The 25,722-nt window shown below is 35.6% G+C and overlaps 1 protein-coding gene across 1 annotated transcript; it reads right to left on the minus strand.

The window, feature by feature from the left end:
- On the minus strand, positions 1 to 25,428 carry ACMSD (aminocarboxymuconate semialdehyde decarboxylase). Its single transcript, XM_009809332.2, has 10 exons — positions 25,372 to 25,428; positions 21,862 to 21,906; positions 16,498 to 16,594; positions 12,984 to 13,033; positions 11,421 to 11,657; positions 9,085 to 9,178; positions 7,412 to 7,507; positions 6,766 to 6,938; positions 342 to 440; positions 1 to 118 (listed from the first exon to the last, which is right to left on the minus strand). The coding sequence occupies exons 1-10, from the start codon at positions 25,426 to 25,428 to the stop codon at positions 56 to 58; spliced, it is 1,011 nt and encodes a 336-aa protein (XP_009807634.2). The 3' UTR covers positions 1 to 55.
- Positions 25,429 to 25,722: the final 294 nt, after the last annotated feature.

The raw sequence follows: 25,722 nt of genomic DNA on the forward strand, positions 1-25,722 counted from the left end.
ATCCCTAAGGATTCAGCGTTATTTCCGAAGTTTGGTGTCTTTAATATCTTCATAATTATTCAAATTGTTTTCTGCTAAGACCCAAAAATTCCAGAGCATTGGCAGCCTTGAGTTTATCCTGTAAAAGCAAAACACATATATATGTTTGTGTGTGCTTAACTCATATTTTACTCAAATGCTTTTACTTGTGCTTTAAAATGAACTGCTGCAAAGAGACTCAAGGGCCTCTTCCACTCTTTGCAGAAATCAGCGTACTACACTGCTTTTTCAGTGTTTTATCTCAGGTCTAAAACCAGAGGCTTAAAAAGGAGGGAAAAAACCCCCAAATGTAAAGATCATACCTTCAGTTTATTGTCAAAATCTTCCATTGAATCAATCAGTTTTCCGGGTTCCAGTTCCCCAAGTGGAAAAGGGTAATCTGTCCCCAAAATAACTTTGTCCTGGTAATAAATAAACATGTTGTACATTTTGTAGTAACATTAAATAATATAGCTGCGTGTGCTTCTGGAATTTATATTAAACCACAGGAAATTACATGTGTATCTTGGATTAATTAATTATGAAAGTGAATATGAAGATAATCTTCGGGTTCCAACTTTCACAGAATCACACAGAATCACTAAGGTTGGAAAGGACCTGTAAGATCATCAAGTCCAACCATAAAAAAAAAAACAAAACCCAAAACCCAAACCAAAGCTTGAAAACAATGGCTTGAGTTTATTGGGTGAATTTAAGTTTGAAAAAAGTATAGGTTATTTATTGTTTTTGTGGTGTCTACCTGAAATTTTGTGCATTTTTATTCTGATGATACACAGAAAGTTCAAAATGCAAATCCCAGGCCCATGGGAATGAGTGTATATTGCTCAGGTGAATACAACACAAATCGTTATTTCCTACTCAGTCTGATTTTCTGTACTGTGGTGCTGGTTTGAAATGTAACAAAAAGGCATCTATTGTTCTCCTACACTACTAATAGTCCTTCTGCAAGTAGTGTCCCTAAAATGCAGTGATTAATCTTGGTTAAGTGTTGCCATAATTAAATGGCCAATAAAGGATACACAGAATTCATCCTTCAGTTCTTGACTTATATTTTGGTTCTTTTTCATGCTGATTGCATGCGCTGCACTGTTGTGTGCAGTCCAAAAAGAGTGTGAGAGTTTTTGACACATTTCTTTAAGATCAGGAATTCTCCACCAAACTCAGAAAAGATGCTTGGATTTGCATGCCTGAATTTGAAATTCTCGACTACGCAAACACACAAAGTTACAATTACATATATGTGAGAAGAATGTGTAATAAAAAATACAAAGCAAAATTATCTTTTGTGTGATACTTTAAAAGCTGTAATAATTGCAATGTGATATTACATAAAGCATGGTACAATGTAGAATTACTGCAAACACTTAAATAAAAAAGAAGTATTTAATTTAACTAGTATTCAGCTTCAGATAACAAAACCAAAATCTCATTTACAAAATTTCATATATTTTTGGAAGTCTATAATTTTTAAAAAATGTCATTGTCTTTAACTGGGATTGGATATTAGCTGTGTGTTTGAAACATGTACCTGAGAATATGAGTGACATGATATGATTTGTTTCTGAAAGCAAATCAGTGAAAAGAAAATTCAATAAAAATCTGTACGCATAATTCGTGTTATCAGATATGAAAAGAAATAGGCAGGTCTTCAATAGGTCCACATTGTTGCAGGTTCATTTTCACACTGGAATGGTATTTCCCCTTTTTATCTACCTTGGAGAGTGCATACTGCCAACTCTCTTGATTTTATCAAAAGTCTATTTTCCTTTAAGCTTCATCTCTTGGAGACATGATTATTTGAAAACCAGTTTTCATTAAAAATATATGTTTTTAAATGTCTCATGAATTTGAAGTCAAGCTCATGAATTTGGGGCACTAGTTACAATATTTGAACTCAGTTACCAATACTGAAATAGAATGAAGAAAACATAATTCAGTTATTTTATGAAATTATTTGTTCTTCTTATTTGTCAAATGCTGCCTTTTTATTTTTTTACCTCCAGTAGATGTCACCCAAGAGTCTCTAAAATAACCTATACAAAACCTTATATGAAATCCAAAGAGAAGATACACATTCTATTGTTCTGTCCTATATTGTTGTGTTACAATTTATTATAGAAGTCTTGCCATAAGATCAGAATAGGAGAATTTATACCCTCTGTATACTAAATCAAGTTCTGAGTGCAGATTAACCAAAATATATTTGCACATGTGTACTTTTAAGCAGCTAAATACATTCTTTTATTTATAATATCCAATCTGATGCCAAGACATTTTCTTTAGATATGAAAACCAAATGTATGCCATATACAAAAAAAACCCCCAAGCAATAAACATACTAGGTTTAGATGAGAAAATGGATTTCTAAGTAAAGGAGAAGGAAACCCAGTATTTGCCCAGCTGTTTATTAATCAAGGTTAAGTAAGCCAGGAAGGTTTGTACATTCTTGTTTACATCTCCTATACACTAAAGCAGAAAAAATTCCCACACCCTCACTGGAATAATAGATATATATTATTTCAATTATATTTTTCTTTTCCTCTAATTTAAAGTGTTTCACAGCTAATCATGTGATTTATTCATTAGCAGTAAAATTAAGAGCTGTAAATTAATAAGAAAAATTTAGAAGCAGCATTATTGCTTTGCTACTAGTGATACTAGGCTATTCATTTATACTCTTTAAGTTTCAGTTTTGTACCCATCTATAAAAAGGGGATTGCAATACCTGTCTTTAGCAACCAGCCTCAGAGAAGTCCTGTGAAGTCTCTGCAGATAAATAATACTCCTAGCATAATAGATGTGTTATTATATTATTCCAAAGGATATCAATAAAGTCAGTCTTCCCTAGAGGACTTACAGTTTGATACCTTAATCAATGCATCTCTCCTTTTAGAAAGGTACATATGGCTAATGATTAACCTCAGTGGACCCTTCTACTCAACAGAACTTTTTTCACAGCAATAGGACCTGAATCTTAAAATGAATCTCAAAGAGCATCAAGCATGAGTTCGTCCTCTTATATTAGTAAAAAATGTATTTGCCTTGAATCTCACCTTCTTTCCTACTATCAGGACACATCTCAAAAAAACGCCAGATTGCTATAGCGAGTTCAGCTCCAACTTCTGACCAGAGAATGTTTTACCTTTGGGTGATGGCTGTTGAGGAACCACCATGGGGAAGTTTTTGCAGAGATACACTGAATCATTTAATCCCCCATCAACCCAGTTCTTCACTTTTTATAGCCAGCATCATTAGGGATTTTGTGTTTGTTTATGTTCACTTCATGCTACCTCATCACGGGGGGAGCAAAGGACTGCAGCAATTCTGCAGTCTTACAGAATTCTTTCTCAGAAATGTATACTTCTGCTTCCTTTAACTGGGATAGGCTCCAATTAACCTGCACCCAGAACTAAGAAGGGATGAAGTTAAATGTACATGACTCATCACAGCTGTCACTGGATTTTAATATTTATAAGCTCAAAGCCAACACATTACATTCTGATGCCAGGTAATGGCTGTTCCCTGAGGACCTGAAGCCATGTCTAAGCACATCTTTACGCACACTGATGCCCTTCCTGCACAGCTCTTAGCTATACTCTAGAGAGCTGTCCTACTTCAAACCTTCAGCTTATAAAGTTACAGTGCCATCCTCAAGACCCAATCACTTTTTTTTTAGCCCAGCATTTATTCATCTTATATTTGTTATTCTGCCAACACATGCCTGCACTGAAAACACTGACATATTTGGCGTTTTTTTAAGCATTTCATTTTTGGAATGGTCTTATGTAAGAGTATCAACTTTCATTGGAAAAAAAAGGGATCTTTTTAATCTAAAGTTATAAAGTAAAGCTTGAAAATGTGGTATGAATGTTTTTTTCAAGGATAAGATGCCTTAGGCTATGAAAAAGAGAAAGAAAATGTGCTTTTTTTTTCAAGTTATCTGGAGCCTTAAAAGCATTTAAGTTTTTGGTATCTGACTCATGACTTTTCAGCACTGTGGTTCCACCTGATGTCATATTGCTTGAGCTCTAAATACTCAGAGGAGAATTAAAGAAGACACCAACATCCCATGTAGTACACTGGTCAAATTTATTGCATTAAGAAATTTACTTTCAGAAGTCTGTTGACAAAATAAATGAGACACCAAAGAGGCTATTGCTGAGTGACTTTTAGATTATCGAATTAGAATCCATAACCTCTCTCTCCTCAAGCAACTAAATTTCAGTTGCAAAGACTAATCATGATTAAGGGCCAGAGTCTATGTGTCGCTTCTTAGGAAGAAAGGTAGAGAAGTTACAGTTTAAGTGTGGTGCAAAGACAGCAGCTTTCCCACAACAGCCGCAGCTTAGAGCAGCCTTGAGATGCAAAACTAACTCGTTACTCTAAAGCAGAACTGCTATGAGACTTGCATTCTATACAAGTTAAAACAGAAAAAAAGTTGTCAGCAATAGACTAAACACCCTGTTGTACTTTCTGTCCTGCTTTCCTCTTGACATCTATAGTTCAGCTTAAAACCAGAATCAGCCCAGAAAAAAGAATCTGTGGGTCTCAGCTATGCTGAGTCACACTGCTTCTAATTTACCAAGGTCTTTCTAACAATGGCAAAACATGTCTCCCAACATTTTAAAATGGAAAAAAAAGAAACAAGTAAGTGACCTTGTCTCTTTGGCAATAAAAAAAGGAATCTGACCACCTAAACATAGCAATTTAAAATTCAAGAGCAAGACTCATCCCTCTATACTATAACTTCATGTAGAACGAGAATGTACTTAGGATGAACATCACCTAGATTTGGGGAGACTTCTCAAAAAAGGAGGTAACTGAAGGCAAGTGCTGAACTGTTACTCCATAAGCCTTTGGGTGTTTTGTAAAATGGAAGTGCATATCACATCCAGTAAAATTTTTAAGTCTATTGTAAAAACCACTTAAAGCCACTTGATTACTCTAAGCTACAGTTAGATTCAAAAGGTAACGCATAGTAAAAAGTCCTGGGCTGTTGACCATGATATATTCACCATTTAGAGGTTGGTAACAGAAATTAAAAGAAATCAATATTGGGCTGGACCCCTAGTATTTTGTTAGTAACCTATCTGGTGCCTAAAACGTCATCCCTGACACAGAGGTCTCTCCATCAGTGTTCACTAGGACTAGCACTGCCAAAAAAAAATGCTATAACATCTCTATATGTACGGAAAGAACTTAGCAAAGCCACCCAAGTTAACACCCACTGACGTTATAAGAACTTTCCAATACTAACAGCTTATTAGCAGATCTTTTGACAAGTAAACTGACCTGAGTTTTACCTTGTTTCTAACAGAACTAGGCTGCATGGTAGTTTCTTCGCACATTGTATGGGGCTCCTGCCATAAATCTATTTTTGGTTCATGGTGGATTTAAGAAAGAGGTATTCTCTCTCCTCTCCTTAGAGCTGTAGTGTTATTGTATGTGTACATACATACACACTTTACAAAAACTTTCTATAGTATTGTTTCAAGCTGTAGTTGTGCTGTCACATTGTTGAAATTTTCATGAATCTTCAAATGCAAAGTTTTCCTAACAGGCACAAGTACCGTAGGGGAGCTGCAGGCAGAAGTCCAGTCTCAAAGCTACAGATTTCCTGTGCAGCACAGACTGAAAACCCATGTATTTCAAAGGATTGAGACCTCAGAGTACCACAATAAAGAAATCAATAGTTCTGCATTATTATTTTTGTCTGGCCTAGGCAAGTCACTTCTGTACCAGGTCTAGTACCGATTTATTGCAGTAACCTGTTCAGACTGTTAGAGATGAAAACGGGAAATCAACGGTATCTTTTCTGTAGAGAGAAAGAAAACATTTGGCTAAGCTGTCTTTGTGAACTTTAGTCATTCAAGAGGCCCTGATGACAGCAACAGCCCCATATGTGAGAAAGTGCTACGTGAGCCTAGAAACTAATGTACAGGAAACAGGAATACAGTTGTTGAGACAAGCAAATCACCGTCAGAGTTTGCATTTCTGTTTTTGACATCTAGTAGGTATCTGCCTGCTAGCTGCAGAAATTCCCTGAGTTCCAGAGATCAGAACACAAGTACAGGTCTCTTGATTTGTAGCGATCCATTAGAAGTTGGCATGAGTGATGCCATCTTCAACCCCTTCCTAAGCATTTACTGATAAGAAGGAATTATTTGAATGTTTTTTGATTTTTCTTTCCTATGCTGTACCTGATTTAAACAGGTTGCTAAATTACAAAGATTTCTTTACTCTCTACTCTAACAACTAAAAGATTTTTGTAAACCCATCATGTTTAATATGCTCTCCAGGATCCCCACAAAAACATTCTTTATTATTGACTTTTTTCTGCCTATAACTTCCCAAGTGGAAATACAATTTGATTTCTTCAAGTATACACCTGGATTTGAAAATTAAGCCATTTGAAAACAAGCCTCCAAATGAAGCAGTCTTTGCTTGCAGTCCCATCCTGAACAACCTTACACAAGGAACTAGCCTCACTGAACTAAGGTTCACAGTGCATGATTTCTTGGATTAAAACCACCATTTCAATAACTCCATATAGTAGAAACATTATCAACATGGCAGAAGCATGTCAGTTTATAATAGCTCAGGTTCTGATTTTACTGGGTGAATATTCTGTCTTCATCCTGCTTTCTTCTTCTCTTCTCCTTTTGCTATTTCATAGAGAATTAAATAAAGAATGACTCACCTGCTTCTGGAAGCATTAAAACTCACCTCTCCTATTACACTTGTTAGCAGCCTTAGTGCACTACGGTCATGGACAAGAGAGTCTGTGTAAAATGAACCAAGGTATTTCCTTGGATCCACCTTATTATCCACTGCACACAAATCAGGGCGCATGTTGAATCCATGGGAGATTCGCCCCACTGTGTATGGAAAAGCTCCACCTGCAAGAAGAAATTTTTAGTAACAGAAGCTGAAAATATGCAGGAGGAAAAAAAGCCACGTTATCAACAGAGAAACCTAAGTTTTACTGTCAGCTATTTAGAAAGAAAGTGCTCTGCACCAGCAATTTTTTAATCCTTCCACTTCATTAGCTTCTTTCTCCATTTTCCCTACCTCTTCACTACTGTGATGCCCAAATTCCTCCTGCTGCTTCCTTGTCCCTTTCTTGAAAACATCTCCTGTCTCCCCTTCCTCCTCATTTTCCTTAAAGGCTACTGTAACAGTTCAAACACTGGCTGAAACAGGCTACAGAGTGTTCATATGAGCAGCCGATCTGGCAGATTATCTTCTTTGGGGTAATGGTACTCAGCTGGTGGCAGGCTTTAAGTGGAAACCCTATTAGCTGGCACACCAGAAAATTCCATTGTACTGTGCTCAACTAAAGAACAGGTGTTTCACATGGTATATTACTTACCTCCATGTGCAAAGCAAACTTTCAGCTTCGGAAATTTTTCAAAAATTCCTCCCATAATCATGGAGCAAATGGCTATGGTTGTTTCTGCTGGCATGCCTAAGAACAAAAAAAGCTTTATTGTATGAGAGTTTTATTTTTTATTTTCCTATTTGAGTTTTAAACGTTATCTTAATTTTCTTTAATTAGCCTTGAGCCTACTGAAAAAATAATAGTTACAGAGCAGGTGCCAAAGGTTACGCGTTATTTCTATTAGAGGAACATGGAGCTGAACATTAACTGAGATGAGGACGCAGGACTGGAAGCTAAGATCTTCTGAATTCTAAGCTCAGTTTTTATCCTACGCTACTAGGACAGCTGACAGGCAGGTTGAGTATGTCCTGAACTGCTCAGTACAGGCTTGATTCCCCAGTTATCCTAGCTCAAAGACAAGTCTGGAATATGCCAGGTTCTCTTCTCACCTGTGCTTCTGGGTTTCTTTTGTGTGGAAAGTGGGGCAGATATGTTGGTGGATATTCCAACACAGATTTGGGGTTTATTTATGACTTGGCGCTAGTTCCTGCAGTTTAGAAATAACCTATCTCTCTCTTTGCCACTGGGTAACTTGAATGCCCAGTGTTAGGAACATAACAGCAATTTAGGTTCCTACATCAGGCCTCAGTTTCTGAGCACACCTAACATATTTAGAGTATCATGCCATTTAGGCACGTAACTTCAGACACCCATCTTGAAATTAGGAACCGAGTTCTCCTCATCTATGGGGGAAACAATACCTATCCAGCTCAAAAGGTTGTCTTTCATTAATGTTTTACCATACGCTAAGATGCAAAGACTTACCAGGCTTAGTGGGAAACTTTGTTAAGTAAATGCAGTAATTTTAGTTTCTTTTTAAATCTGTGTTGTTGAGCGTGCTCTCATTAAGATGAATTGATATCGTTTTAAGATAATAAACTGGTGATTGGAACACTACAATTTTCCAGTGTATATTGCAGAATGTATATTATATGTATATTGTGTGTGTTTTTCAGAACACCTCTATTGGAGGCAGTGCAAAACCATGCAAAACAAAACAATGTGAAACAGAATACATGAGGGTGGAATCAGGTCTAAAAATTTTAGGTAGCAGTATAACCTACCTCCTGTTATTCAATATTGTTCTGATTTACCTAGCAGATGGGGAAAAACCAGAAACTAGTTAACTTCCTACATCTATGGGGAGCTTTCAAAGTACGTGTTGTTTCAGCTATAGTTGATGTGAACTTAAATTTATTTCCTCTCTGATCAACCTATTTCTAGGACATAATTCAAGAAAGTCTAGGAAGTAATGTTTAGTTTTGCCTACTCATGTTGTTTTTGTGGAGTTCATTTCAGAGACAATTCACTTTTCCCTAGTCATCTGTTCTTTGTATTTAGGATAAAAGAAAATACTAGATTCTGTTGCTAGTCTAAATAATTTTAATTCTAGGTATTTAAAAGTTAGACAAACTAAACAAGCTTAAAAACAAATGACTGCTGAATTTACACAACAGATTGAATCATAGTACTTATTTTTAAAAAAAAGATTGACAGAAAAACCATGTAGCTTTTCTCTGTACTAGTACCTTTGCAACAATCTTCTGGGCATAATCCAATGATAGTTCATAAATGTAGATTAAGCAAAGTAAATATACACCCACCTATTAGCCAGGGAAACCAATATTTGGACATCCTTCCATCTATCTGCATGTCCCAGGGATGCACAAAGAGACAGCAATTTAATTGTTCAGCAGCCTGCAGCAAAAAGGAAAAATCTGAATCTTGGCTAATCATACCAAAATGCATCTTAATTCTTAGCCATGCTTTAAAGATTACCTGCAAAATCGTACTGAGCGTTAGTACTAGTAATGAAAATAGACCCAGAAGTAAGAACTATAAGCAACAGTTGGTTATATTTACTCCTCTGGGCCATATCCTTAAGTCCTCACTCAGTTTCAAAGTTATTTTTAAGACTACAGGATTGGAAACACTGATGATAATATCTTTTTAGTAAGCGAAGTGTTCCTCAGATTAATGTGGTAAAAAATGCATTTTTAGCTATGTTTGTCAGCCATCCTGCAGTATAAAACTTGGTGCAAACTAGCATTCTTTTGGTTTCATTATACATACGAGGAAGAATTCTCATAATGTTTTATAGAGCCATTTTAGGATGATTTTGCAGAATTGTTCAGCTGCATTCAGGAATTTTTATTGCTGTTGCACTACATTTATACCCCTTTGGCCCTCTGCCTGGCTTAAAAAAAAGTTAAAACTATTCCTAATCCATCCTAAGAGTTCAAAATCAAGCTGTATTCTGATCAATAATCCATCTCCACTCAAGTATATTAATTTTTCCACAACTACTGACATCTTTGGAAAGGAAAACAGAAGAACAATATAGGATGCTGATTCTGACTGAGTAATTTAACTATGTGCTTAAATTTAAATATATAGTCATCAGAGTCATTCATATGCTTAACCAGGATTTAACAGCTTCGTTTTGTGAGATTATTTCTGGACCTCCTCTTGTTACTAAGGAGATTATCATACATTTGAAAAATTTGGGTTTATTTACCCATACATGCATAAATAAAGCTGCAACTTTTGGATTGTAGGGAGTAATTGCCATCTACATTTGTAAACTAAAAATAGCAATTCAATAACTCGCTTGGTAGATTGATAAAGTTCATTATTAAATATAGCTTAATTTCACAATTTTTATTATCCAGGGATATTTCTAAAAGTGATAGAGGTTACTTCCTACATGTGTTAAACATAAGCTGAAGAATCTACAATATGAGAGAAATCCCAGTACAAGAGAGAGATCTCAGTACAAGAGAGAGATCTCAGTACAAGAGAGACATGGAGCTACTGGAGAGAGTCCAAAGATGATGAAGGGACTGGAGCATCTCTCCTATAAGGAAACACTGAGAGAGCTGGGACTGTTTAGCCCCGAAAAGAGAAGGTTCAGCAGGGATCTCATCAATGTATATAAATGCCTGAAGGGAGGGTGTAAAGAAGATGGAGCCAGGCTCCTTTCTGTGGTGCCCTGTGACAGGACCAGAGGCAACGGGCACAAACTGAAACACAGGAAGTTCCCTCTGAACATCAGGAAACACTTTTTTACTGTGAGAGTGACTGAGCCCTGGCACAGGTTGCCCAAAGAGGTTGTGAAGTCTCCATCTTTGGAGATACTCAACAGCCATCTGGGCATGGTCCTGGGCAGCTGACTCTAGGTGGCTGTACTTAAGCAGGGGGGTTGGACCAGATGACCTCCAGAGGTCCCTTCCAACCTCAGCCATGCTGTGATTCTGTGAATGTTTGCATCTCCAAGAGTGGGAGTTGATAACTGTGCATGACCATAAAAAACAAATAGTCCAGATGCTGCACTAACAGGATTCTTGAATAAACTGAGCATTCTGAAAAATAACCTCTGTTGATCAATTTCAAGCTGACAGCTATAACAACCTGTGGAAAAGATACAGAATGTACATTGATTAAACTCCATAATTTAGACAAATAACCATCGTCATCTGGACCTCAGGCTATTTAAGAAATGCAATCTATAAATTCATTTTATAATCAATACATTCAGTTTGGAACTTTTGGTCCTATTTGCATAATTCTGTATGGTACTTTGGCTCTATAGGTATCTCTGAACATCTCAGGGAGTTGCAGAAATGCTTTATTTGATACTGCACTTATCCTCACAAACCAAGAAGACAACTCTACAGTGAGAACTCATATCATAAAAAGATTTTGTTATTCATTATTATAAAGTATGTTTCAGAATGTTTTATATTGTATTATTGTCACTATATCCTATAAAAAATTATATAATTAAAGTTGAATCTCTCTGATCACTAAGCAGATTAGAAGGCTCAATTGTTTTAATGTATCTATAAATTTAGTTAATGACTGAATGTGCCCCAAGATTTTTTAGATGGAATTCCATATCACAGAATTCCCCAAAATAAGGAAAGAAACATGTACTCACAGCATAAATATCATACAGTTCTGGTGCATTCAGGTCCCATTCATTGACATGAGATCCTATTTGTACTCCAGGAAATCCAAGTTCATTCACGCAGCGGTGCATTTCCTTCACAGCCAGGTCTGGAGCTTGCAAAGGTAACGTACCCAAGCCGATAAACCTCTTGGGGTACTTTTTTACAGTAGCAGCTAAGTCATTATTTAATATCTGGGCTAGATCTAAAGTATCCTGAGGTTTGGCCTGGTAAGATATTAAGCAGAATAGTACATTAAAATATAGTTCTCAAATGTTATCACCTTTGGAAGATATTGGATAAATGTCACTGCAAATAATTCAGAGACAGGGTTTGAACCTAAAATTTACTTTATAGTTCTGAATAGCTAGAAACCAGTATGGCTAAATTCTGCCTCGCTTTAAAACCTCAGGGTGCAGTTCTGCTTCTTGTCTTGAATGTTTTATCAACTGCTGTTGCCTTTACTGCTCAGGATGAGTGTAATAAAGCCCAGGTTACTGATGCACTTAAGTATCTGGTCTTTTGTGTATACCCATCCTCTGTTTTTGTTTATCCCAATGCAAAAACCTCAGCATATAATTTTTAAATATAGCAATGAATATTTACTGTTCTATTATTGGAGTTGAAGAGATAAAAATAAGAAATGTGAGATGCTGGAGCATGAGAATTCTACAGAGAAAACTTGAGCAAACCTCTCTAACATTTAGAAGGAGAGAACAGTCATAATTCTAATAAGGGAACTGCAATATTCATACAATCAGTTTCCCGTTTTTCCCCCTAATACATATTTAATGGAAAATATTCCCATAAATACCAGAATAAAATTTTAAAGATATGTCACCCAACAAGAAATTCTGAAGATCAGTGGTACTACTTATATGTGGGCTTAACACGATGATTTTTAATGTAGCACATCTGTTCACATGTGACAGCTTGACTTGTACACATAGCTAAATAGTCAAAGTGAGAATGTATTTAGAACATAATTTTGCTATGATTTATCTTCTCAGACTGTTTTTACTTCTTTGATGCATTCACGATCACCATGCAGGGAACACCTTAATTTAAATTTGCTACTGAATTATAAGATTCAAAGCATTCTAGGTCAATGAGTCCCACCCCATATTTAGAAGAAAGGGGGACAAGACCACAAATATATCTTTTACTTACTTTTTTCATGAGAAAATACTGATTGATGTCTAGCTTTCATGGAATCGGTACATATATGTCTACCTGCTAACCATGGATTCATGCTATGTAAAATCTTTTCTCCCCATTTTCAGCTACCCCCCATAAAGTCCCCAGAAGACATTCTGTTGTTGTCTCATTCTCTCTTACTGGGTGTACTCCAGAGTGGAGCTTTGCCTGGACACCCTGCTGGCTCTTCTGATACCTGGACTATTTTGTTGTCTTTTGTTTTTCACAGCAGAACAATTCCCCACTTACTTCAGTGCTCTAGTGACTACTTCAATCACCTAATTTATAGGAGGATGCATTTATTTTTAAAAAATTTTGTAACATATGAAACACAAAATATGCTAGTAGAAACCTACCCAGTAGCTGAACATTACAGGGACTGTGGAAAGGACTTGGACTGTGACTCCTGAGTAAGAAAAAGCAGTTATTAATGTTTCCTATTTTTTGGTAAAATGTTAAAAATAAGAAATAATTTTGGTTTGAAAGGTAGAAGGTAAAAGCTTTAATGGTAAGAAAGACTGATTTAAGTGTGGTATGGACAGAATTTTTTTTCTAATTAAGGATCATGGTAATAAATCTTGTAGTGTATCAGTTCATTAGGATTGGAATATTCTTGCTAAGTAGAAAGAAAAATAACACTTTCATACACATACTAGTTTATTTGTGAAATGAAGTATTTTGATTTTAGAAGTATTAGGTATGCAGGTGTACAATTAATTAAAATAGCAATTTAGCGTTACTCTTATATAAACGAATGTGACATTAAACCAACAGAATACAGTATCTTAAGTTTACTTTGGGGTCATGTTTATCATATATACTTGATAAATAAATATATAAATTAGCTCAAAGATAAACAACATTATGTTAACAATGGTTGTTAAACAATGTTTTCCTAAGTGTTCCCCAAAGCTATATTGTGTTAGGTTTCATTCATCCTGTGTCTGGACTACTTAGGTTGTAAGTATAAGAAAACCTGTCTTTTTTTAGAAATAGTTTTGATGTTAGCGGTAAAGAGAATTAAGTCTATGTTGTTTGGTTTCTGTTCAAACACAAATCTATACCATAACTTTGTGTGTGACAGGCTACAGGAATGAACACAACAAACCTAGCAGATTAACAACAGAAGAAACAATAAACAATAATTAGGATTTCACTAAATAGTTACATGCAAAACTGTTGGTTTTTTTTTTTAATTTTAGGTCTGATTGTAATATTTATGCATGCATTTTGTCATGCTTTAAAAAATTCAACTTGATTGTTAGTAATGAAACTACTAATGCAAAAGATGGCAGAAAAAACCCTAGGAGAATTTCTTCTAAGACAATGACCTTGCCAAAGCACTCGAATATTTAACAGAATGATTTATCCTCCTTCTCAGTATTTTAAGTAGGAAACAAGAGGGGAAGCTGACTCAGGCACCTCTCTTACAAGATCTGATTAATATTATGTACAGCAGCAATGGTTTGGGGTTAAGGATTAGGTCTACAAAATTACATATATTCCCAAGTACAGCCTAAGTTGTATTATCCACCAATATGCTACTGGACACTTGATTAGTATGTTTGAGAACATTCACCATGTTTTCCACAATAAGCATTGTATGTGGTTTCAATCCATTTTTACACTTCCGAGCAAATTTAACATAAATCTTAAAGCTGAACATTCCTAGACACTAGCTTTAGGAAGACAAAGAATCAGCACAGAAAAACCTCTACTTTAGACCCTCTTCAGAGGGTTTTACAAAGGAGAAAATAATAAGAAAAGGCAGTTGGGATTAACTGAAAGATTTTCTCCAACAAAATTTTGATGATTTGTATCAGAGAACTGTGATGTTAATTACCTTTACAGCTTGTTTTATTGAATTACCTTGATAGCTTGTTTTATTGAGTGGATCAAGACACAAGTTTGTATACCAAATAGACCTAGGACATATGATTATAAGAACTAATTTAGTCTCTTTGGTACATTGGCTACCATTTCTTTTTACCTGCAGGATTTCTTGGGCATTGCACAAACAAAGCCTTTTAGCAACCAAACTGTAAGTTATCTCTCTGAGTTAATAATACCTGACAGTGACTGATACTAGTTTTGTTCAGCTGAGAGACTCCTTGCATCTTTGTTCCAAAATTATGCCATGTTTGGAGGTTAAATTTTTTGGTATAATCTATCTTGGCCTGTGTTACAGAAAACGGTCTTTGAACTAAGTAGCTACAGATTCGTAAACTGAAAAAGAGTAAATGTGGCCCATAGTCTTTATCATTAGGTGAACAGTAAGAATGAAAAACACTAAGACCTTTTTTTTCTTTACACTTAATTGGCTGATGCCTGTATCTCTGGAGTGCTGTAATAAAAGGGGACATTTTTATGGCACAAGTCACCAGATGGTGCTATAACACACAGTTTTAGATTTTTTTTTTTTTTAACCAAGTGAGCGCTGTTTAGTTTTTGGAGAAATATTGTGGTGTTGGCTTTATGATACATTATCTTTTCTGGAGAGCTGTTGCAAAAATTTGAAAAAAATTGCTCCTGTGTTTTCTCTTGGCCTACAGCAAATAGATGGGGCAGAATTGTTTTATAGAAACTTGCCATTAGTGTTGGGGGAAATATTTGAAAGGGAAAGATGCCCAAAGGTTATTTATGATCCACACTGTGGTTGAATGATATGGAAATCCCCCATATCCCTGAGCTAATTCAGGGAATAATTACAGTCTAGTTAAGGCAGCACATTTCAGGGAGGTTGCAAAGACATTCTAGCATTCCCATTAATAGTCTAATGGTTGGAGTTTGAAATACTGCTTTTCCAGGGTAAAAATGAGGGAGTTGAAAATTATCTAAGTTGTGTTTACATAAATTGCCCACCAGCCCTTGAGTTCCTAAACTGGCCTATGTTATGTGTTGCAGTAAACCTCCATAAGGAGAATGACCCAAAGTATCTCCTAACATGCTATCCCGTGAGAGAAGGAAACAATAATCATAAAGATGCTACTTATAAAATATCCGCTCTTTGAAGTAATTCAGATGTTTATACCTTACAAAAAGTTGGAGAAGATATTCAAGTTGTGTCTACTGAGAAACTGATGTAGGGAATTATTCAGGCCTCAATCTAAGAAAAAATAATCTTTAGTAACATAACATTTCTCTCACAAAAGTAATTTGGAATTATAGTGCTAATAAGAACTAACAACAGTAATTGATCAGACTAAAAGTTCCTTCTCCCATTCTCTGTCTCCCACCTTACAAACCTTACTTAGTGGCATGTAAGTAACTTGATGGAAAATAAATTTGCAAATTTGGCATCTGGTTAAGTTTCTTTCTAAATCAGGAAAGCTCTCTTTTCTGAGAAAGTAATTGTACCAGTTCTCTAGGCTCAGATTCTTCTAGCAAAAATACAGAATGAAGTTGCAACGTGTAAACAGAAAAAAATACTAGAAAAGGAAACAAACATACAAAAAATCCTATGAATAAGCAGAATCTTTTTAACGTTTGGAACAAAAATGAAAGGGCTTCCTCTTTTACATAAATCACTTTTATAGCTGGAATGTATTTTGCCTTTTCAAGTCCATAGTCAGTCATCCTTACTTATGTCAACTAGTTCCTTACTGTATGAACAATCCAACTAAAATCAGTGAGCCCATGTTGAGAACAAATTGCTACTGAAAATGAGGTAAACTATGGGAACATGTCCCATTTGAGTCTGAATATAAAGCATAGCAATTTTCACTGACTTTCAACAGTTTTAAGCTAATGAATCAGTATGCTAAACCTTTTAATTTTGATATTGTTATTGAGCACTTTTAGATGCAATAACAGAGACATTGCTGTTATTCTAAATGAGACACAATGATTTCAATTCCTTTATGGAGGTACCTGATAGGTCCATCTCTTTAATCCGTACTTCTGGATCCCAGCAGTTCTCTTGAATAACTCTAAAAACCTTTCCATCCTTCATCATCTTTGCCTGTCCCTGTGAAATGACATTTTCATATATTATAAATGTGACAAAGTAGTACATGCTAATTTATAGTCGCTTGAGTATATTGTGGTCCCTACAGAAATTCAGTGACAGAATTTTGTTCTTTTATTTTTATTCAGTAGGTATTTTTAATCAAAGACTATTTTTAAATAGTCTTTAATAAAACAGTGATTTATAGTTCAGGTGGCACGAACTCTTCATAATAAAAAAATCCCCTTTCTTTTGTAATGTATATTACTCTACATTTGTTTGGAAAAGATAGCAGGTACCTTAATCCAAGTTTATCCTCAAACCAAATTTTGACCTCAAAACAATGCTCTAATTAAATCTGTGGTAAATTTTCCCCTTGGGTATGTGTGTGTTCTTTTGAAGTCAATAGCATCACAATGATTCCACTAACTACAGAATTGTGCAACTCTGTTAATTTCAGTCCAGTTGTTTCATATCACCGGTGATACTGAGTCAAAAGCAGACCTATTATGTTGTCTTCAGATTACATTTTCTCCTTGGGGAAAAAAAGAATTATTGAAGAATTTGTATTTGGGAAAAATAATCCCAAACAAAACCTAAACGCAGTATAAAACCATTACCTGAATTAGTGTAATACCTTCCCCATATGCCACCAATTCCCAAACTTATAAAGTTCAAAATATTATCAAGGTCATGAAATTTAATACTGTTCCTTTAACCATGAACATGGAAACTTCCTTTTTAAGCTTAATTTTTGGTTGATCTGTCAATCGTCCAAAGAGGTTGAGTAGGCACAGCATTGTCACATTAAACAAAGTAAATTGTCTGTTACAGTTGTACATATCCACATGCTTCTATGTACTTGTAAAGACAGCCAAAACAGTCTTTCTGTTGGCTTACGCTTGCACAAATTGAGGAGATACAGTTCACCAATACTTGCAAGGTCTGACTATTTCTTGGTTGCTTGAAGCTACTACAGGGATAAATGGAAGCGGGTGAAAGTCAGAAGATTCACGTGACCCTGTGTATTTGGGATGGGTAAGCGCAGTCATACAGCAGATGTATGGGACAGAGAACACACTGCATCTGCAGTTGAAAATTGAAAACCACATGAGAAAACACAGCAGCTATTCCTTCACCTTCACAGTAAACAGAAGCTAAGTGCAGGGCAGTCTTCTGACCCTTCTGGAAAAGGAATTCTCTCTCTCCAAAGGCCACTTTATTTTTCCTCACAAAATTCATTTATTTAGGATCCTGTCTATTTTTCTAAATAAAAACCCTGTTAAATCAGAATATTCTCTACCAGTGTGCTAAACCAGAAATAACTAATAAAATTCCACTACGTCTCACAGAGCTGGGTTTCTGTCCCCTCCTTCTGAGAAGTCAGACTGTTCTTAACCTTGAATTTGTTATTAACTTCATACATCATTCACAAATATACTGCCCTAATGAATATTTTAAAGCTCTCTGCAACAAATCTAACTGTGCTGCCTTAGCAAACTGTCAAGTTACTTGTTAGCTGTATCACAGCTTGTGAAAATTACTTGAAATATTACAGTCAGTAATAACAACTACATAGTCTTGACCTTCTGGTAAAATACTTCAGCTTCTTGTAAAATTGGTTTTCCGACCTGACAGAAAGGTTTACTCTAGCCATACACTCCAATACATTAAAAAAAGATCACTGCATTGCTGCAGATTGCCTAATAAACAGAAAGATATTTGGGGTGTGAGTAGAGAAGAAGACAGAGTAGAACTAAGCATTACATCACATATGAATAGATCATGTGGCCTTTACTGGATTACCACTGGGAGTATTTCTGTGAACACAGGTGACTTCTAATTCTTTCCTCAGACACAGCTAAGGCACAGCAGCTGACCTGCTCATATATATTTTCTTCTGCTAATACTGAAAACAATGTTAGATGGATTGTAATTTTACTAGCAGCTTTGACAGTGCTTATACCTAAATGCTGAGGTAAATAGCTGTTCTCTGAATGCTGCAACAGAGTTTGCAATATAGGAAAGGTTTCTAATAAGCCATGTACTGTTCTCATTGAAGAATTAGTTGAACACTTTGCTATTTTCATTTGCGTTAACCAATTCTTTGTGAACATGCGACAGGTCAAGGCTAAGCTTACATCATTGTACACTGGCAACAACAAACTTGATTATGCAGGAAAGCAAAACACGATCATTTGAATAGATTCATGCTCGTGTGTGTAAGGATGGAAAGATCTGGTCCAGCAACACCGTGACTGGCAAATGAGTCATATTGCTATAGTTTCTAGACACTGCCACTAATCTGCACCTGATATTTTTAAAATGAGAAATTACTCAGACACCTCAAGTGGGAAACAATTCTCAGAGTTTTTTGCAGTAGTAAGAATGAAACAAGGATCAGGAAGAAATTTTTTCACATTCCAAAGCAACAGATGCAGTGCTGAAAATCTCATAAAAGATAAGAGATCTTTTTTGCAAGGTTAACACAATTTTTCAAGGGCAGAGCTGAAGAGTTCTATCATATATTCTGTCATTCCATTCCATCCTAAACATTATTTGATATTTAAGGCTTTAATTAATTTATGTGGAAATTAAGAGAAAGATATTTAAGAATTAAGCGCAGCAGGCTGATTTGGTTCAGCAAACTACATTTAAAATTATCCCATCACTGAAGCACGCAGTCACAATCCTAAATTGCGCTTCTTTAAAAATGCATGTAATTATTTTCTTCCAGTTTGACCCTGATGCTTCTTCACAGAATGATACGAAAAGCTTTTCCTTTTTTTTTTTTTATCTTGAGAGTTAACATCCCCAGCTCTACATATCTGAACGGGATTTTATTTTGCCATGCACTTTTTTCATGCAACATTTTGAGACAGAAGTAGGCTAGACAGAATTCTCTGCAGAGTGTGTAAGGCTATTATTGACTTGCCACAACGTTCCTTTGCAAACTATTTTTAGCAGGGAATTGTAGCATCAGACCTGTAACAAACAGCTAAGCTGCTAAAAATGTCTCCAACAATTCTCCCCTTCCTGCACCTACCATGTATCTCAGAAGCTGTGCCATCCACACATTCATTCAGCAGGTGGCTTGTTCTCTCCTCCTATGCCTGCTTAGACTCAGATCTGAAATTTCAGCATAATATTTGTTTGCTCCTCATTCTTGGTCCCAACCTTCATATTCTGTGGTCCTTTTTCATAAAGGGTTGTTAGGTATCTGACAGCATAGCCTTGCAGTTATAGAATGACAACAGTGTGTATATGCTTAGGTTGCAATAAATAGACACTGTGTTGTATCCATTTTATCAGCTTTTTTCAGTTACGATATGCATATCTAGAATCACAAAGAAATATGATTTTGCAAAATGACAAGGGGATGAGGGAACATCTAGTTCCACTGAAATTAACAAGAACTATATATTTAAATACCTTGGTTACCTGGAAGATGCAAGTCTTGTTTCTCTAAACACAACAAAAGTTGAATCTCTACAGAGAATGAATGAATTAGCCAAGTCACAAAAAGAAACAATGAGAAGATTGGGTACTATTTTCTTTATAAGGTTACCCCAAACAGGGAGAGGCACTGTCACCCTGAAAATGTCAACTACTAAATCTTTCTAGCACTTATCCCTCTAGTTCTCAGTACAGAATTCCTATATTGAGATCATGTCTGAATTTCAGAAGATGGAGACAGATTAACCCTTGTAAAACACTGTGCATACAGCCTGCCGTTATATAACATAGCTGGGTTTAGCCAGTTATTTGCACTCTTCACATGCTTTAGGTGCGTTATGTGCTGACACTCTCTGTTGAGCTATTCATACTCTTAACTTTGCATGTTTTGTCTTCCAGCTTACTATATCCAAATTGTTCTTTTTGCTCTTATCTACCCAACCTCCATTGTCTCTGTATTTTTTCCTTAATTATCTGGCTAATACCTTCCATTGCTTTTATCCCTTCCGTATCTGTACAACTCACAACATTCCTGTGGTAGGCAATTACAGATGAAGTTTTTCAACTTAGGACAGGTACATATGAAGTGAAGTGGAAGGTGAACTGAGGTCTTCTGAGACCTCTTTTTAATGCCATCTTTCTAATCTCCCTCCTTCCAGAGGTCAAAGCCATTTGCATCCAAGAGATTCCTAGGAGTGGGAAGCTGACAGATCACAGGAAGAAGCTGGCTTCCTGTGACAGTGTTTCAGATAGACAGGGATATCTGACTGCCAAAGTTATTATATGGTAACAGAGGTAACATCTTTAAAACTAGGTGGTACAGTTAACCTACATAGTAATGTACAAAAAGGCAATTATTTTGCCGTATCAGCCTTACCTCTCTTAGGTCCTTGTGCCCTTCTGTAAAAAAAGCACTAATACTGGTAATTTTTTACTGCTCCTATCAAAAGATAAACTGCAACATTTTGATCTTACTTTCAAGTTTTACATTTTTGTGTCACTATGAAAGTCACTGAAATTACTGCTGATTTGCTCTACTCTGAGTGACATCAGAATCAAGCCTTTAAGAAACCAGTTCTGTCCCCATCAGACTAAATACATGTATTCTTCTAACTTCAGTACCAGCAAGATGTATTCTGAATGTTAGCATAAACTCATGGCACCTGGAGACATGTTGTTCCAGTTGTACTAATGCAGCCCAGAAGTGCCTTTGTAAAGTTAATAGAGTGGATGGTGATAAAAAGGTGAAATAAAATCAGACCCAGTCTGCCTTTTACTTGCCAATAAATCTCAGGCTCCTACTTTTCTACAAAATGGTCCCAAAATCTATGGATCATCGTTACTGTCCTGCTACTTGTTCTCCTTGTCATGAAGTTACAGAAATTACTCTTTTCCATTCACTCAGATGTGAAGACATTTTCACATCTGAGTTCTGTAACTTTTATTGAAATACCAGTTCCTTTGGGTTATGCTTCTCATACAGATGACTGCATTTAACTAAAAAAAATCTACATGTAATCTGCTTTTGGTTGACCTATCTTATTGAAAAGAATTCCTTAGAGCTATCCATTCCCAGCGATAAAATGAGATGATGATGAAAAATGGATACTGGTTCAAACAAGAGAATGTGAGTTTCATCTCTCAAGCAAAAAGTTCTACTGAGGTATATTAGGACTTGGAGTGATATTACTTCAGAGAAGACAGACCTCTAGAGCTATCTGTATCAAAGACATAACCAATCTTATTGCCACTTTGCTTTTTAATAGATTTGCTGTGAGTTTGTATTCCTGATGACAACACAAGATCAGCTTAGAGCACCAAACAGCCCAAACCTTGCAGTGATGATCCAGCTGTACCCATCCACCATAACCGTAACTCTGTGAAAGAAAGAAGAAAAAAGCCAGTGCTAGTTAGCACTCTGCAATAATAATAAAAATCTCAGTTCTTACAATCCAGCAGCAACTCATTCAGGAGAAACACTTATGCATATGCTCAGCTTTGAGCCTATGAGTACCCCCATTAACTTCAGCAGAAGTGCTGAAGTTTAACTGGACTGGCCTAACGGTGCTTGCAGATCTGAACTTTTACCTCCCAGTTCAACAACATATTTAAGTCCTACAAATGATTTCAAAGTGCTTAAAGTTGCTTACAATATTGAGGTTCTAACTGAAATTATTTTAACCCAGAAAAAATGAAATCAAGCACTTGGCAATATGAAAATTTCCGATCCGTGATCAGTTAATCATTAGCACAAAGATGTATTGATTCCCCTTTTCAGCTTCCATGATTCAGCAGCAGGACTGAAGGTCAGTCTCTTGTCTATTAATATTTAAACAGCCAAGAGAAGCTAAAAAGGAGAAGCTTAGATGCTCATTGATTCTTCCAGAGAGATTAAAAATTGTTTATGCAAAAAATCCAAAACCTACAAAAGATGCTGATTTCCTTTTACTTTCATAAATCATCAGATTAGAAATAAATGAATTCTTGAAATATCATAATAGACTGAAAACAATGCTCAGAATTCCCATTTTTCTGTAAAGAAACATTTCAAGGGAAACTGGGTAAAAGCAGGCATTTCTTTCACTGAAGTGTAAAGAATTTGAATACAGTCCTGAATCTCCTGTGATAACAAATTATTACTTAATGCCACTGTGAGCTTTCTTAAAGCAGGCGTGGAGAGCCAAGCCTCCTGACTTCAGCCAATCAGAGTTGCTAATGACTGAGGTTATGTATGTTTTATTTAGCTATGTTTAGCTATGTAACTATGTGTTTTTTATTTAAATGTATAAATTTATAGGGTTTTTTATATATAATATTTAAATTTAGGGGAAATTTTGTGACTGGCATCTAATGAGAACTTCAAGTTTTCACTAGCTCCATGCTAATTGCAGTTGTAAGCTGTGCAGAAAACAAGTACCTTAAAGGTGCTCAAGGAGCATTTATGCAATAGAGAAACTCACTGGTCTGTCTTTGAACTTAATTTCCTCTTTCTTCCCCTCAGTTATTAGTTGGACGTATTGACAGTCCTTATTTCATTTATTTCTATGAATTTTTATACTTATTACAGGTTCCTAAGCTCTTAAGTAAGTATCTTGACAATACAATTTTCTAGTCATAGGTTCAAGGTTCAGTATTTGTAAGGCTGGAATAAAGAAAGAAAAGTTTAGCACTATATGTGCATGTTAGGATTGCCTCATCGGTTTTCCATGCATGCGATGTAAAGAACTATGTTAATGGCTTGAATTTCCAGAGGACTCTGGGGAATTGACAGTTGTTTTCTATTCTGGGCCCATTAATAAACCATTCAATTGCTCAGTCTTTAGAAGAGAGGAAACAAAAACTAGCAGGTGGAAATTAACTATTAAAAATTTTGTATTTGCCTCTTTATCAGTGTTTAAACAAATGCAATACTGGCCTACAGGGTCTAACAGTAGTGAATTCAGCCTTGATGTACGTCCGTGAACATCAAAGGATTCTTGGGGTGATTTTATCTCAGTGAATTTATTGCCCTTTTAAAGTATATACAGACAAAAAAGATCTTTTAAAAACATGTAAAATCAGAATGAAGGACTTTTATAAGTTTTTTTACAAGGATACTGCACAAACAAGGACAACAAAAATCTGAAACAAGCAAGAGTAAACTGTCTTTGTAGTCTCGATATTTAAACTCCTATCCATTTAAAACAGTCATAATTGTTCTAAAAAATGTCACCTCATCTACATTACCCAGTGTATATGTGTTTTTCATTGAGGAGCTCTTATAATTACAAATAGGAAGTTCAAACATGTTTAAAAAGAACTTCCTAGGTAAACGAGGAAACAAACATTCCTTTCCAGGAGGTTTTATGCATAACGATGTTATTTTTCACTACTAATGAAGAAATAATACTATGTAAGTTCTTAATGCTAGGTTTTCTCATTACTTTTTTCTGATATGCTGTTTACATTTTCCAGTTGCTCTCTGGCTAATACTGAACTGATACTGGACTGTCATGCTTAAAATCAGAGAAACACAGAGCTAATATGTATGAAACACTTACCTGAGAATTTGCCATCATCAACCTCAAAGTAAGTGAAAGAAATGTACAGTGTAAAACAAAGTTTCAGTGTGTCAGATGCCTAAGAGCATGGCTGAAATATTGGTATTCTTTTGTTGTCAAAGACAGGCACAATGAAATCAAGTGGTTCCATACTACTGTCAGACACAGGGAATGTTCATTCAAACTACAACCAACTCAGAATTACAATAAGGAAAGATGCAACAATGCAGGTCATCTCTTTTCTACTCTGATTTTTTATCGTGAATGGAAACATTAAAGAGTTATAAAAAATAGCTATCCTGGAAATCTGACCACAATTTTAAATTGCAAATAATTTTATACATATGTGTGTATAAAAATATATATAAATACAGTTTTGTGTGATCTTTTTCAGTACCCTTTGTAGCACTGGACATGTGATCCCTTATGAGTCAAAAAGTCATCAGACATCTCTATACTGAATTGTGATTTTAATTATTTACGCAATAACTCGAAAACCTAATTCAGAATGAGATGACTACATGGCTTTTGATAATCTGAAATAAGAAAAAGATTAAATTTATTACATGAAAACCTAAATGACACTTTCCATTCTCACATACTTTTCACAGGTTAATGAAAATTATTACTGACAAGAATAAATTTACGTCATTGAATAATAATAATAATGCCATCAAAGATTCAAAGTTAAGACAAGTTAACTTATAGCTTCAGTGTTCTGATAACTGAGATTTTGTATTTTTAATACAATATGCTACTTCTTTCCAGTAACTGAAAAAATAACAGATATTAGTAAAATGATCATCATCATCAATTAACTATACTTAGAGTGACCCCACTCCTATTGAAGTTAATGACTTTCATGCCTGTGGCTATAAGACGTGAATGAATTTTGTCTTGGGTAACATTAATCTTGTCTAATATTTGCTTATTTCTCGTATTTAAAACAAAAGTGAATACCATTTGGGAACCTGACAGCTCTGGTTTTATCAAGAAAGTGGAATTTATCCCTCATCATTTGACAATTTTAGGTCTCTCAAAAAAACAAGCAAAAATGTAAGAATTGCTTTAGACTAAATAAAGAGTGGGGAACAGAGGCTGGTTTTCCATCCCTTTCTTACTGGGACTCTTGCTTTGCAAAGTAATGCAATACAAATATCTTAAAGCTGAAAAAAAAATCAAATTAGACAAAAACCTAGAGATATTTATAACAGAACCCTTCATTCATTGTTCTTTCAAAAATTACATTGGTAGAAATGGTTGCTGATAACATAAGGCACTGAATATCCAAACTTTTATTACCTTTTTTAGGTCAGGCCATTCCTTAGGTAGAATGTGGCTATGAATATCAATTTTCATTTTTGAAGTATCAAAGGAGAAATACTCTTTCAATGAAAATGTTTTCTGTGTAATTGCTACTGTCCTTCCTGTCCCTGGTTTAGCAGGTTATTAACTTTGGCTGCTGTTCAGATCCACCTGCTGTCTTATCAGGAGAGCTCAGTACAGTGGCCAACCAGGGAACCTAAATCCCAGAGGAGTGGCTCTCTAAAAGAACAAAGGCTTCTAGCAGAAAGTCCCTGTTAATGCATAAACTACAGCTGACTGAGGGCAAAGGGAAAATGTATGTTTATATTGGCACTATGAAAGGATTTA

Source organism: Gavia stellata, chromosome 8 (genome assembly GCF_030936135.1).
Source record: "Gavia stellata isolate bGavSte3 chromosome 8, bGavSte3.hap2, whole genome shotgun sequence".
NCBI classification, from domain to species: domain Eukaryota; kingdom Metazoa; phylum Chordata; class Aves; order Gaviiformes; family Gaviidae; genus Gavia; species Gavia stellata.

Excerpts from the sequence above, each read along its gene's own strand:
- ACMSD (XM_009809332.2), bottom strand. The coding sequence starts at position 25,428 with ATGAAAATTGATATTCATAGCCACATTCTACCTAAGGAATGGCCTGAC. Across the intron at positions 16,595-21,861 it reads AGCTGGATCATCACTGCAAG|GGACAGGCAAAGATGATGAA; the intron begins GTTTGGGCTGTT and ends GTCATTTCACAG. Across the intron at positions 6,939-7,411 it reads AGTTTGCTTTGCACATGGAG|GTGGAGCTTTTCCATACACA; the intron begins GTAAGTAATATA and ends TTCTTCTTGCAG.